At 38.5% G+C, this 14,806-nt stretch overlaps 1 protein-coding gene across 1 annotated transcript in view; it reads right to left on the reverse strand.

Moving 5' to 3' along the window:
- CD86 (CD86 molecule) overlaps nucleotides 1-12,062 on the reverse strand; it is a 67,337-nt gene extending 55,275 nt beyond the window's left edge. Inside the window, exon 1 of the mRNA XM_003941646.3 lies at nucleotides 11,900-12,062. Within this exon, the coding sequence (XP_003941695.1) occupies nucleotides 11,900-11,913 (14 nt within the window). The 5' untranslated portion in view covers nucleotides 11,914-12,062. The remainder of the gene's footprint in view (nucleotides 1-11,899) is intronic.
- Nucleotides 12,063-14,806: the final 2,744 nt, after the last annotated feature.

Consider the following 14,806-nt stretch of genomic DNA (forward strand, 5'->3'; position numbering starts at 1 on the left):
TTTTTTTTTTTTTTTTTTTTGAGAGAAGGTCTTGCTCTGTTGCCCAGGCAGGAGTAGAGTGGTGCAATCATGGGGCTCACTGCAGCCTCAACTTTCTGGACTCAAGTAATCCTCCCATCTCAGCCTCTTGAGTAGTTGGGACCACAGACATGCACCCACATCAAGCTAACTTTTAAATTTTTTGTAGAGACAGGGTTTTGCCATGTTGCCCTCTCTGGTTTTGAACTTCTGGGCTCAAGTGATCTTCCCACTTTGGCCTCCCAAAGTGCTGGGATTACAGGCATGAGTCAGCACACCCAGCCCAGGAGGTGAGTTTTTACAGTGGTGATTAAGTTATTAAGAAGAATTAATGTCACTCTGCTGGAACATTTTGGGAGAGTGAGTTCTTGGCTCTCACCAGATTGGATTAGTTCCTGTGAGAGAGCAGGTTTTTATAAAGCAAGCCCACCTCTCATGCTTTGCCCTTTTCACACATGCCCACTTCTGTTTCCCCACCAAGTTTGATGCTGGACAAGGTCCTCCCCAGAAGCAGTCATCCAATCTTGGACTTTCCAACCTCCAGAGTCATGAGCCAAACAATCTTCTTTTCTTTGTATATTACCCAGTCCATAGTATTCTGTTTTAGCAACAAAAAACGGTAAAGACGGCATCCATGTAAAGTTCTTGGCCTTGCCCCTGGTCATCGCAATGGTCACTTGTTTCTTCTTACTCTGAGCTATGCACTTGATATTCCTTCATTCACCCTCTTAATTCTTACCCTCTGAACATGGAAGCCATTCAACCTTCTAAGTGACAAGGAAACTGAGGCTCAGAAAAGGTAATAACTTGTCTAAAGTTCCTTTAACCTAAGGAAACATTTTTCCTAAGGGCCCCAGAACTGAATGGTTCTTGACTGGGACCCTCAGTCAATGCCTGAAGAGTGTGTAAAGGGATCACTCTGCCTGCTTGTGTGAAAATAAGATTAGAAGCATTTAAGGGGCTGGATTTTGGCTTGTTTTCTTTTTTTTTTTACTAACTTTTCCCCTGCAGGCATGAACACTTAATAAGCCAGAGAGGTCACCTGGAAACAGAATCTTGGGTCGGTCCCAGAATGGACACATTAACTTTTCTACTGCCTGCCGTCTAAACTCTCCATTTCCTTCAAATTTACATGTCTGTGTTGAGCTCCGAGTCCAGTTTTCCCCCTCTCTCCCAATTCAACTTCTTCCAACACCCGGAGGTCTTGAAGAGCAGAATGCCAATGGCCTTTTCCTTAGAATCTTACCTCCTCAAAGGAGGGGACTGGCTGAGTCCAGACTTGCAAATAATCTTCATTTCTGGACTCCCAGTTCTCACCTTCCTTGATCCATAGGTTATACCTTCTTCCCTGTTGCTGCCTCACTTTCCAGACCAAAGTTCTCAGACTCAGGCATCTACAGCATCCAAGCAGCTCATATAAATGAGGCAAGCAGGCTGCGCAGGAAGAGGAGAGCTTGTACCCCATTGGAAGTTGGACAGCCTCTGCCAGATTCACTAGTTGTTACTATGCGGGATTGTTGGCCCACTGTTACTAGGTATTCTTATTCTCTGGAATAGCTGGAAATCTAAGCTTATGTGAACTCTCCAGATTTTTGAAATATTGGCAGTTAAATATAATTAAGGGTTTTTTTTGTTTTTTGTGTTTTTTTGTTTTTTTGGTTTTGTTGTTTTGATGACTCTCTGTCTATGGACCATTTCTAGTCCACCTGCTTTTACTTTTCAATCCCTGGCTTTTACTTTTATCATATGGTTGCCAGAACTTGTTTTGGACCTGGCTCAATACAGCTCTCTCCAAGCTCAAATCTTTTCATCCACAAATGGTTCTGTTGCTAGAAGTAATGTCTTCCTTCCCTGATCTGCCATAATATATACAATGGTTGTTCATAGCTTGGCTCTGGAATCAGATTGGCATCTGGAATACTGGTTCTGTTGTTAGCTATGTAACTAAGCAAGACTCAGTTTTCACTTGTGGAAAATCAGGGATACTACTACTTACCTTCTGCAGTTAAAATGATTAAATGAGATTATATATGATATAACATAGTATGCCATAATTCCTGCCAGATGCCAAGACATATTAGCTATGGTGATATATCTTCCCACAGAAGCTTCTAAACAGGATTTATATCTGATTCATCTTCATCTTTCCAACATTAAATAAAACTTTATTGAATAAATTAATAAGCAAATAGTTCCAGCTCCCTACTTTCTAGCACTGACTCACTACAGCCTGGGCCCCAACATAATATTCCTAAAATATTCCATTTACAATTTTCTCACTCCCTCTTGATGCACTAACAGAAGTCAGAGGTAAAACTGGTGGTTTACACCAAACCAACCCTCCATACATGGAGCCATTATGTGAAAATTAGGATTTCACTGATAAGTTTGCCTTTCTGGCTCCTTTTGAAATAGAAGACTTGGCTGTTCTGAACCACATCCTTATACACAGGACAACAGAGTGGTGACCAGCAGCACTCCTTGAAATGGGGCTCGCCTGTGGGCAAACACAGCTTCAGCCATTCATACGTCATGGAGCTGTACATAAACCACAGGCCTTCATCACTCACTTCCGTCGTCTGAGGATCTATGTTGGCCACTCCTGGTGTAAGGGCTGTACTTCACTACTAGATTACTTTTCAACTTGATTTCATCGTGCTCAGCAGAGCAATGTAATTGTACTAGAAGATTTGGCAATTTTAGTCAAATTTCCATATTTCCGTAATTTCCCATTTCCATAATCCCACCAATCTGGAGGTAACTACTATGACTATTTTGACATATTTGCGCTCCAGCATCATCTCCACCTTAGGAGTAACTGCCCTTCATTGTCCTGCTTCGTCAACCCTGTTGACGTTCTGGATGTTCTGCTCAACTATCTGTTCTGGATAGGAGAGAGGCAGTTTATGCACTACCTCAAAGGCTGCCTGTGAGCGACACTTTCCCTTCCCCTTTCCTTCTTGTTTGGCTGATTCATCTGTCCTCAGATGGTTTTGCATTAGCTGACCTTTTGGAATTGTTGGGCAGCTCCTGATGCAAGATTAAAGAACATTGGTTTGTTGGTTTGTTTTGTAAACCAATATTTATGTCACTATTTTTCTGTGCAAATATATTCTCAGTTAAAACACCAGCTTCTCAATTCCTGATATGGAGCTTTCTTTCTAAAATTCTCCCTAGGCCAGGCACAGTGGCTCATGCCTATACGCCCAGCACTTTAGGAGGTTGAGGTGGGCATATCACTTGAGGTCAGGAGTTTGAGATCAGCCTGGCCAACATGGTAAAACTGTGTCTCTACTAAAAATATAAGAAAATTAGCTGGGTGTGGTGGCATGTGCCTATAATCTTAGTTACTGGGGAGACTGAGGCATGAGAATCACTTGAACCCTGGAGGTGGAGGTTGCAGTGAGCTAAGATCACACCACTGCACTTGCACTCCAGTCTAGGTGACAAAGTGAGTGAGGCTCTGTCTAAAGAAAAAAAAAATTCTTTCTATGTACTTCATTTTTAGGAACCATTTACCAAATAAAGCGCATATTGTGTGCATTTTTTTTAATAATTTTGTATGTAGCTTTATATTGTCTTCTCTCATTAAAGAGTCGTTATTACCTTCATTTTAAACTTACTTAACTATTCATCTACTTATTTAACTTGATTCTTATTTTTCATTGTATTAAATAATGTAATAAACATTTTGGTGCACAAATATGTTTCTGTATCTCTTATTATTTAATTAGCTATATCCCCAGAGGTAAAATTACTAGAGCAAGATATATAAACATTTATATCATTAAGAAATGGTAGTTTATATATCTTCTAGAATTAGAAGTGTAAATTTGAATACAGTTCATGATCACTGTAATGAGCAAAAAAATCTTTATAAATGAAAAGCAAACTTAAAATATTTGAAGTCCAGACAGCTAAAAACCAGGTTTTCATAGACAACTTCATGGAGGCACTTACATGATTACTATTATAGAATAGAATTTTATTTTAATGTTTTTGGCATCCTACCTTACATAAAATTTATTTTAGGTGGCTTCGTTGCTTGACTTTCATCTGATTCACCTGCATTTGGCATGCCCTTCTCTTATCTATTGTTAGGAGGTCTACTATAGCAACTTGTAGGTTATAGGTAAGAGTCCATTTGCTGGTAATCAATCAGAAAAGGCAGAGCTAAAGAACTCTGACAATAAAAAATAGAGGAAATATAACAGATTTTAAAGCAAAGAATGTGAGTCCTAAAATATTTTATTTCCATAGGACTTCTTGTCCATTATAAATTCTTATATTCCTCGTGGCATTGGCAAGTGCTAGTAGCCTCATCTTACAGAAGACACTGAAGTTCAGGGAGCTAATATGTTTCCCAGAGTAATACCACTAATAAGTAGAAGATGATTTATTAACTACTTATGATTTGACGCCAACCAAACTGACTCAAAACCCTGGCATTTATCTGCGACGTTACTGCCTACAGACACAGAGGAAACAGCTACTTCCAAGCTCCTGTGAAACTTTATACACTTAGAAAAACCTCTTATAAAAAATCACCTTTGATATATTTACCACAAAACTAAAATTCTTGAGGACAGAAATTATGTTTACTCATCTTTGGTCTATTTTTAATGTTTAGCACAGTGCCTGGAACAAAGATGATGAAGAAACTGAAAAAAAAATTTACTGAAAACAGAGAAATTGACAGTGCCCAGAATGGGTGTCTGCTTGTACAGTCATTTTTAAGACTCTTGATATATGCTGATAGATTGCTTTCCAGAAATGTTCTATCCATTTAGTCCCACAATCAGCAGTACAAGGAAGTACTTCTTATTCCATAGTTACTAGCATTATGACTCCCAACCCTCCCAAAATCCACATAAATTGTTAATTTGAAACAAGAAAATATCTTTTTTTGAATTGGCATTTTGAAAATATTTAGTAAAGATTAACATTTTTGGTTTTTTAAATTACCTTTTAAACTTTTTATTTTTAAATAATTACAGATTCAAAAGAAGTTGAAAAGATGTATAGGGAAGTCATGAGCACCCTTCACCCAGCTTCCTTCAGCGGTAACATCTTGCACAAACAGCTTGTGTTACTATTCACCCACTGCAGAACTTCTTTTTCCCCCAGATTTTTACTATTATGCTTAAAGCTGGTATAAATATTAACGTACTGATTTTTTCAGGAGCATACATTTTTATTTCTCCGGGATCAAAACCCAAGAATACAGTTGCTGGGTCATATACTAAATGCATGTCTGGTTTTGTAAGAAACTGTCAAACTGTTTTCTAGAGCGGCTGTACCATTGTACATTCCCAACAAGCAATGTATGCATGATCCAGTTTCTCTGCATCTTGCCAGCATTTGGTGTTAAATTATCTTTTATTATTTTAACCATTTTTATAGATATGTAGTGGTTTTAATGTTTTCATAAAGGCGAATGATGTTGACTGTCTTAGGTGGTTGTTCACCATCTGTATATTTTTCTGGGAGAAATGTCTTTCTTTATCTTTTCCCCATTTTTCTAATTGGATTGTTTGTTTTACTGTCTAATCTGATACAGAAAAATGTCTCATTGGTGTTTGAATTGACATATAATTCTCTCTTTAATATTTAGTGAGAATGAACTTTTTGTCATGTTTATTTCTTTTTAAAACAATTACTGATTTATTAACTGCATTAATTGCTTTTGCCATTTTATAATTGTGGGTTTCTATTTCTAAATAGACTAAAAAAAGTATCAGCGATTTCATTTGTATTCCTCACAGTACCTTAAACTATCAGGCTCTTGATAAATATTTATTGTTTAGTTGGTTGAAAGTAGTTGTAAGATTGGGGTGGTAATCTAGGTTGGCCTTTTGGGTTAAAATAAAACCTTATTTTAGGTTTACCCAGTTTTACAGTTTCTGGCCTGTATTGACTAATTGGTTTACTTAACTAAATGTTCATTCCTTTTATTTTTACTTGATCTTTTAGTGCAGTTAAATCTGATTAATTTGACCCCTAATAGTATAGAGCTGTGACATTAGGATTGTTTGGTTTATCATATTCCTGCTACTACAGAAAGACTAATTTTGACTCAAAGCTTTCTAAGAAAATGTTTTCATACTTCTCTATTCCAGTCTCCAATGGGTTTTTTTCCTGTTCTTCTTATTGATGTAAATTAGAAGTGATCCCTGAAATTCTTATTGGGTTTGTCTTCTTTACGCCACCAGATTCACCAGAGGCAACTCTGTGAAGCCTCAAATCTCAGCTTGCCTCTGAACTGACAATACAGAATAAAATCTCTATCTGTACCTAAAATCCAACATGTTAAATGACTGCTAAAATTATTTTCTTCCAGAAATCCTTCTCAAACAAGTTTTGGGTGGGAAAAACAAAGTATTGAATTTTATTTTTGGTTAGCCTTTTTTTTTTTTTTTATTTAAATTAATTTTTTTTTTCAGGATGGGAGTGTTGCTATGTTGCCCAGACTAGTCTTGAGCTAAACTCCTCACCTCAAGCCATCCTCCCACCTCAGCCTCCTGAGTTGCTGGAATTATATACATGAGCCATTGACCCTGGCTCTGTTTAACCTTTAAAACAGAGGAAGGAAGAACTCTGGGTCTGGGGGCTTGGCTGGACAGCAGGAGGTCCATTTCCATGGACAGTGAGGAGGTCTCATTGTATCACCAGATTTCCTGCAGGAGACCATCTGTGCTGCCTCCATGTCCCTAGCTTTCCAAAGTCTACTGCTTCCACTCAACTGGGAGAGTTCTGCAAAGGTCGCTGAAGGCCTCTGGACTGACATTTTCAGTCATTCTCCTACTTCACCTTTCTGCAGAATTTGATGCTGTGACTACGCTCTGCTTTGTGAAATGTTTCTGCTCTTAATGTAAGTGACCTAACCCTGTTTTGGTGTCTTTCCCTCCTCTCTGATGTACTTATTCACAGCTTCTTTTTCTGGCTGTATGCACTCTCAACCAAGTGTATTAGTTTGCAGGGGCTGTGGTAACAAAGTACCACAAACTGGGGTGGCTTAAGCAATAGAAATTTATTTTTTTTCTGGAAGCCAGAAGTCCAAACTTAGGGTATCCACAGGGTTGGTTCTTTCTGAGGGTTGTGAGGAAAGGGTCTGTTGCGAGCCTTTCTCCCTGGCTTGTATGTAGATGGCTGTCTTCTCCCTGTGTCTTCACACGGCTTCCCCTCTGCTTGTTTCCTCTCCTTACAATAAGCAAAACAATTGTCTTGGATTAGGACCCACCTTAATGACCTCATTTTAATTTTATTATTTCTGTAAAGACCCTCTCTCCAAATGTGGTCAAATCTTGAGGTCCTGGGAGTTAGGACCTCAACATATGAATTTTGAGGGAGCCACAATTGAAAGCTTAACACTTAGTGACTAGAGTCACCTTTCATGTCACATCTCATGTGCTCAGCATGGAAGCTTGATAAATACGCTCTTTCCATGAATGCAGTCTCCTCTTTCTTGCATCCATCTCCCCACTTGATTTTTTCCTTTTACTTTCTTTTTTTTTCTTTCTTTTTTTTTTTTTTTTTTTTTTTTTTTTTTGAGATGGAGTCTCGCTCTGTCACCGTGCTGGAGTGCAGTGGCATGATCTCAGCTCACTGCAACCTCCACCTCCTAGTTTCAAGTGATTCTTGTGCCTCAGCCTCCTGAGTAGCTGGGACTACAAGACCACTTGATTTATATGATATCACTTTTCTCCTGGGCTGCTCCAGTATCTATAGCTCCTCCTCAGTATCTGTTGTAGATTCTTCTTCCTCATCTCCCTCCTTAAATGTCAAGGATTTCCTGGTTCTGTCCTTGGTTTCCTCTCAATCCTCCATCCTCTCTGCTACTGAATTCACCCACAATGAGAATTTCAACTATCAACTGTACTTATTCAGAAGACTCTTCATGTGCATTCCAGGTCACACCTGTTTTTTGAACTTGCACCTAAATATCTACTCTTCTACTTGGTTATCTCCATCCAGCTGCTCCACAGGCCCCTCAAACTCAACATAACAGAGAAGGAATTCACCAGCTGTCCTCTCTCTCTGCCCGGCCCAAACCCACTCCACTTCCTGTACCTTCCATTTTGTGAAGGATTACACTATGCACTTAGACCTCTCCTTCCCTCCCAGTGTCTACATCTCTCAAAAACCAAATTCTATCCATTGAGGTGCTTAAATATCTCTTAAATGTATCGTTTCCTCTCTGATCCCACCATAACTGCCCTGGTCTCATGCCCTCATCATTTCTCCTTGGCTTATTCCAGTAGTTTTTAAAATGCTCTCCTTATCACTCCAAATCAGTTATCATTCTTCTGCCAGATGATTTTTTTTTTTTTTTTTTGAGACAAGAGTCTTGCTCTGTTGCCCAGGCTGGAGTGCAGTGGCGCGATTGCAGCTCACTACAACCTCTGCCTCCTGGGTTCAAGTGATTCTCCTGCCTCAGCCTCCTAGGGCACATGCCACCATGCCCAGCTAATTTTTGTATTTTTAGTAGGGACAGGGCTTCACTATGTTGGTCAGGCTGCTCTCGAACTCCTGACCTCGTATTCTGCCTACCCCAGCCTCCCAGAGTGCTGGGATTACAGGCGTGAGCCACCGTGCCCAGCCTGCCAGATGACTTTTTTACGTAATTCTCTGTTATGTCTCTACTTGTTTTGATTCTTCAAACTTAGGCTGTTCCTTTAGGACGATTATAGCTGGATGCCTTGGTTCTGGGCTCCTTGCAGTGGCCCCACCTAGCTTCATCATCTATTATTACTATCCATTAGACGTCTTCTCAAAGCTATACTTGCAGTTCCCCCGTGCACCTAGACCCCATTTATCTATTTAATCACCCAGGCCTTGAGACTTTAAACCACATTGACCTACCATGAAGCCCATAGCTGGTGGCCTACAAAAGCCCCACGGTTTCTGAGTCATCTGTTCTCTCTTGCACTAGCTCTTTGCTCCAGGCTTCATTCCTGCTTCTAACTTGACTCTCGATTTCCTTAGCCTCACCTGCCTTTCTACCACTTGGCTTCCCACTGTGATCAGTCACTCCCTAAAGGCTGGACTTGTCCTTGGGTACTGCTTGTTTCAGATCAGCTCCTCCACCCCAGAAGGACAACCTGGGGTTGTGCTGCCAGGCTCAGAGGATACTGAACATTTCTGATGGAAAAAAACCTTCCTCCATTCTGCTCCTAGTAATGCTATTAAGTGGTTGTATCCTGGACAAATCACTTTTCCTCTATTTCTTAATCCAAACAGCAATAGTAATAAAAACTACTAACAATTCCTGAGTACTTAGCAGGACAAAGTTCTAAGCACATTAAAATCTCACCACTACTTTACAACATATTACCATGCTCCCATTTTACAGACAAGAAACTGGGAATTACAGTGGTTAAGCAACTTGGTCCAAAATCACATAGCTTGGAAGTTGGGGAACTGGAATTCAAAACCCAGCAGCCTGGTTTCAATGTGTGGCCACTTAGCCACTGCACTCTCCTCCCTTTCAATATGCAACTCACCCTAGAGAGCCATGCAATCATGTCTGTAAAATAAAGGAAGAGTGCTCCAGCCTGCTCTAAATATAAAATTCTATCAAAACATGCCTTTCAAGATCTAATAAGTTATGGGTAGAGGGGGTGTATTTTGAAGAAGAGTCAAGAGATGAAAAAGATAAATGCAAAGGGCTAAAGCCCAACTATAGATGTTGCAACTTGCGTATGATCACACACCACTAGATGGTTGCTTCTCTGAAAAAAACCAGCTGTTGTGTTTTTCTTTCTCTTAAATATTTAGCTTTATTTTTCTGCCTGCAGATGGGATTCAACTTCAAAAGCACACAGTAGAAAATGCAAACTACCTATATTTCCAATTGACATTGTTTGTATACATGTAACATTGTATAAAAGTAGCAGCACTATTCATTCTGCATTTTTCTTCTTTAACTAAATACATTATGAATTGTTCTACAATGGAATTTTAAATAATTACATGGCATTCCATTATGGATGTCCCATAATTAGTCTATCGCTTGTTTTTAAACATAGGTTGTTTCTAAGATTTTCCATATTAGAAACAATAGCAAGAAAAATATCCTTCACTAAAACTTTACGAACATGCATTATTATGTCTTAGAATAAATTCCTAAAAGGTGAATGACTTGGTTAAAGGTCATATATACTTTAAGGGCTTTTGATATGTATTGCTAGATTATTGCCCAGAAAGATGATATCCCATTAGTGGGCGACTAGGGTATAAACAATCCTCCCTTCTTAGCAAGAAGGAGGATTCTTGCTTGCTTCCTTTTTTTTTTTTTTTTTTTTTTTTTTTGAGATGGAATCTCACTCTGTCTCTGGGGGAAGGGGTGCAGTGGCAGATCTCGGCTCACTGCAACCTCTGCCTCCTGGGTTCAAGTGATTCTCTGGCCTCAACCTCCTGAGTAGCTAGGACTACAGGCACGTGCCACCATGCCCAGCTAATTTTTTTTGTGTTTTTAGTAGAGATGGGGTTTCACCATGTAGGCCAGGATGGTCTCAAACTCCTGACCTTGTGATTTTCCCACCTTGGCCTCCCAAAGTGCTGGGATTAAAGGCCTGAGCCACTGTGCCTGGCCCTTGTTTGTTTTTTAAATTTTAATATTTACTTTTCTGATAGAGAAAAACAACGATACTTCACTGTTGTTTAAATTTGCATTTAATTCATTTATGAGAGTAAACATTGTTTAATGGCTATTATTGGTTCATGACCAATCTTCAGGCACCGTGAACAGGAAGAATCTTAACAAGAACAATAAAGACAACAGCCTGTGGTTCTTTAGACCTCTACAGGCAGTGCTAGCATAATTAAGTAGTATCCCCTCTATGGCTCCACGGAAGTTATTAATTCCAAAATTCTTTTTTTCTTCATACAAGTATAAGATTTAAAAATTCCATTGGAGCAAAAGGAATTGTTACTTGAAAATTAAATTTTAGTTTTCCAAAATGAAAGCAACAAGGCTGTTTCTCAAACCAGTAAGCACTGAGTAGATGAAAGTTACTTCAGTTTTCAAAGAAGAGTAATTATAAATACATAGTGACTGGCGCCAGCTGCCACCATCCAAGAGAAGGGCGGATATGACTCCTTCCAGGAAGTCTCCACAGCAAGGAGAAACTTTCTGGTGCTTAGCAAAGCAGACAGGAAAGATTTTAGCTCTACGCCTTATTAACAGTGTGACCTTGGGCAAGTTATTTAGCCTCTGTAAGCCACAGTTACCTCATCTGTCAAACAGAATGATGATATCTTTCCAAAAGTCATTGTGAAGAATAAAATTCAGTGAAATAACATAAGTAAAGTACACAGCACAGCATGCATGTTTCAATACACAGTAGCTAATTGAAGTACTCTACCTCCTTTCACTACCCCACCCTGCTCAGAATCTCCCATGGCCTGACCATGACACATTAACTGAGTTTTGCATTTTCTCCTTATACTTCTTTTTTCTCTTTCTTTTTCTGGGTCTCTCTCCCTCTACCTTCTCTATCTTATTCCTCCACCCTCAGACCAAACTGACCCTGGTAGACAAAAAACTCATTCCCTGTCATTTGTCATTCTTACGCAGATATTTTTTAAATTCCTGATTCTTCACTTAAAATCAATGACTCTAATATTCAGTATTTGAATAACAAATTTACAAAACAAAAAGTAGGCACCTAAAAATATACAGATAACCACCACCAATAAACTGCTTTGGGCATTGCAAATAATTCTCACTTTCATGTGGCAAAGATCTATTGTACAAAAAAAAAGTTTCTCCGTTTAGAACTAAGTGGAGGACACACATCAAAGCACCATCTTCAACCTCAGCCTTTCACTGTGGTCACAACTCATAACTTCTCTGCAAAGAATAAGCATTATCACTCACCACAGGGGATCCATCTTGGCTGCTTCTGGTGTGACCTAATATCTGGAAATGGCCCCACTTGTCCGTGTATCTGTGCTAGTCCCTTATAGCAGCAGAGAGGCAAAACTGTCGCTCTGTGCAAGCCTTCCTCGGCAATGACTGTATACCTACCCAGCTAACTTTCTTTAATAGAAGCTGTTCCTCTTTTCTCTACAGATTTTGACCACACTTGAGGAATAAATTTAACTCTTTCCTTGCAGTTTCAATTCAGTGATGTAGGTCTAAATGTATTACAAAATATATAATTCAGTGGCTTGAGCTCCAGACATAACATTAAGATGAGCCTGACTAAAAAACTCTCCCCTCTTGAAATTCCCTCAAAAACCTACAAAATAAAATAATTACAAAGAGAAAACAAACCTCTACATCTTCAAAATAGAATAAAGGGACATTCTACAGATTTTTGGTAAGATGATAAAAAGTAATTTATTACGGATGTGGATTGGGAGTGAGTAGTTATCCACCCCTTCCAATTTCCACAACCAAGGTGTAGAAGTTTCACTGAGCTGAGGTAGGGGTGGGGGGCAGGGAAATGTTCTCCTGTGCGGACTGCATAACCAAGGAGGGCAAACAGAAACCACTGCTTTTATTATTTTATTCCTATGCTAGCCAAGGATTAAACCGATGAAAGAGAATATTCTGAAACAGAAGTCTGAAAAAAAGACAGCATTATAAAATTAATAGATGTCCCTAAGAGACAAACATAGAATTAATGAAGCAGAAACTATACTAGAAGATATTTCCTTGTATGAACTAAAACGGGCATCATCTAGAAACTCAAACTGTTTTGTATATCAAAGCAAAATTTATGAAAATTGACTCTCATCCAGGTAAATCATTGTGAACATTTTAAATTCCAAAGACAAAGCTAAAAACAAAATGAAAACATAGGATGACTAGAGAGAAACAAAAACCAACTTGGCATCTTATTCAACCCTAAGTGGCAAAAAAACCAAACCAAAACAACAACAACAACAAAAAAAAAAAAACAGAAAAATATCTGGAGAATTTTGAGTTAGCATTATCTACCTAGATGAGATATCAGTTAAGTATCATCAATAGAAATATGTCATCAAGCAGGCAAGAAAACAATAACTGCAACAGAAATACCACCACCAAGACAGCCTTCCTAAATAAATTATTTAAGGATATATTCCAGAAAAATAAGAAATGAATTAAAACAGAAAGCCTTAAAATGGAGAAGCCATGACTGAAAACACTAGTGCTGAGCCTTAAGCAAGTTAAACATGTAGAAATAAGCCTAAATGATTGTAAATTAGTTTAGACCAATGTGCTAATTAGGAGAAGCTTATTAGAAGTAGATTACGTATATTATTTTAACGAAGTTTAAAAATAACAGATGACATCACTGCTAACTAGAGCAAGGAAACAAAATCAACACATTATTAATCTTCAGATAAGAAGCTAGAACAATTATTATTTTACCAACTTTGATAATTTCATCTGCATTTGAGAATTTTAAAAAATGAGGATAGCAATAATAAAAAATAATCTATCTTCAAAATTATTGGAGAGCAGGAGTGCAAATAAAATAGTATTTATAACTACATGACACATCAAAAATAAGATGAGATTAAAAAATCCATGTAAACCTCATTTGTTATAAATATTAAATATTAAAGGTATGGAATGTCATTTTTCAGTTTCTTGGTATATACGTATACAGTCAAATTTCAGTTTCTTGGTATCAATGTATACACTCAAATTTTTATTTAAGACAGCATAAACATTTTCTCCTGTTATCATAAATTTTTCATGGTCATTAAATGGTACATTAATAGTACACCAAGCGTACACTGTAAAAGCTGGCTGCAATGGCACACACCTGTAATCCTGGCTACTCAGGAGGCTGAGGTGGGAAGACTGCTTGAGCCCAGGAGTTTGAGACCATCCTGGGCAACATAATGAGACCTTGTCTCACACACACACAAAAGGTATACACTGTAGTAGAATTATCTTCCTAATATCAGACAACTTTAGCTTTTAATATTTTTATATTATAATTTTCTAATTAATATATTTAGTATATATATTTAGGAGTTTTTAGTATTTATTAGTTATCCATTACTGTATAACAAATTGTCTCAAACCTCATTTGCTCAAAACAATAAATGTTTAGGGATTAATATCCAGAATATATTATAAAAAAAGAAAAAAAACTCCTACAACTTTGCAGAAGAAACAAGAAACATTAAAAAGTAGGCAAAGGAGTTGAACAGACATTTCTTCAAAGAAAATATACAAATGGCCAATACTCACATGAAAAGATGCTCAAAACCACTAGTCCTTAGGGAAATGCAAATCAAAACCACAGTGAAACGTCAGCAAGATGGCAGAATAAGAAACCCCCACCTCTGCTCCCTCCCACAGAGACACTGATTTAACAACAATACGCAGGCCAATTCCTTTCGTGAGAAATTCAGAAGCTGGCTAAGAGGCTCCATCACACTAGGTGAGCAAAAAACTAGCTGCACTGAAGCCAGTAGGAAAATTCACGGCAAACCCTCACTATAGTCTGTCCTCTTGGCACAGTGCCACATGGTTAGGAGAAAATTCCCAGTTCTTGATTTCTCCCTGAAGAAGAAATGAGAAGACAAGACCATACATCCAAAGTTCTGAGTTTTTGGCCAGGCCCAGTGGCTCAAGCCTGTAGTCCCAGTACTTTGGGAGGTTGAGGTGGGTGGATCACTTGAGGTCAGGAGTTTAAGACCAGCCTGGCCAACATGGTAAAACCCAATCTCTACTAAAAACACAGAAATTAGCCGGGCATGCCGTCACATGCCTGTAATCCCAGCTACTTGGGAGGCTGAAACAGGAGAATTGCTTGAACCCAGGAGGCGGAGGTTG

Source organism: Saimiri boliviensis, chromosome 8, assembly GCF_048565385.1.
Source record: "Saimiri boliviensis isolate mSaiBol1 chromosome 8, mSaiBol1.pri, whole genome shotgun sequence".
NCBI classification, from domain to species: domain Eukaryota; kingdom Metazoa; phylum Chordata; class Mammalia; order Primates; family Cebidae; genus Saimiri; species Saimiri boliviensis.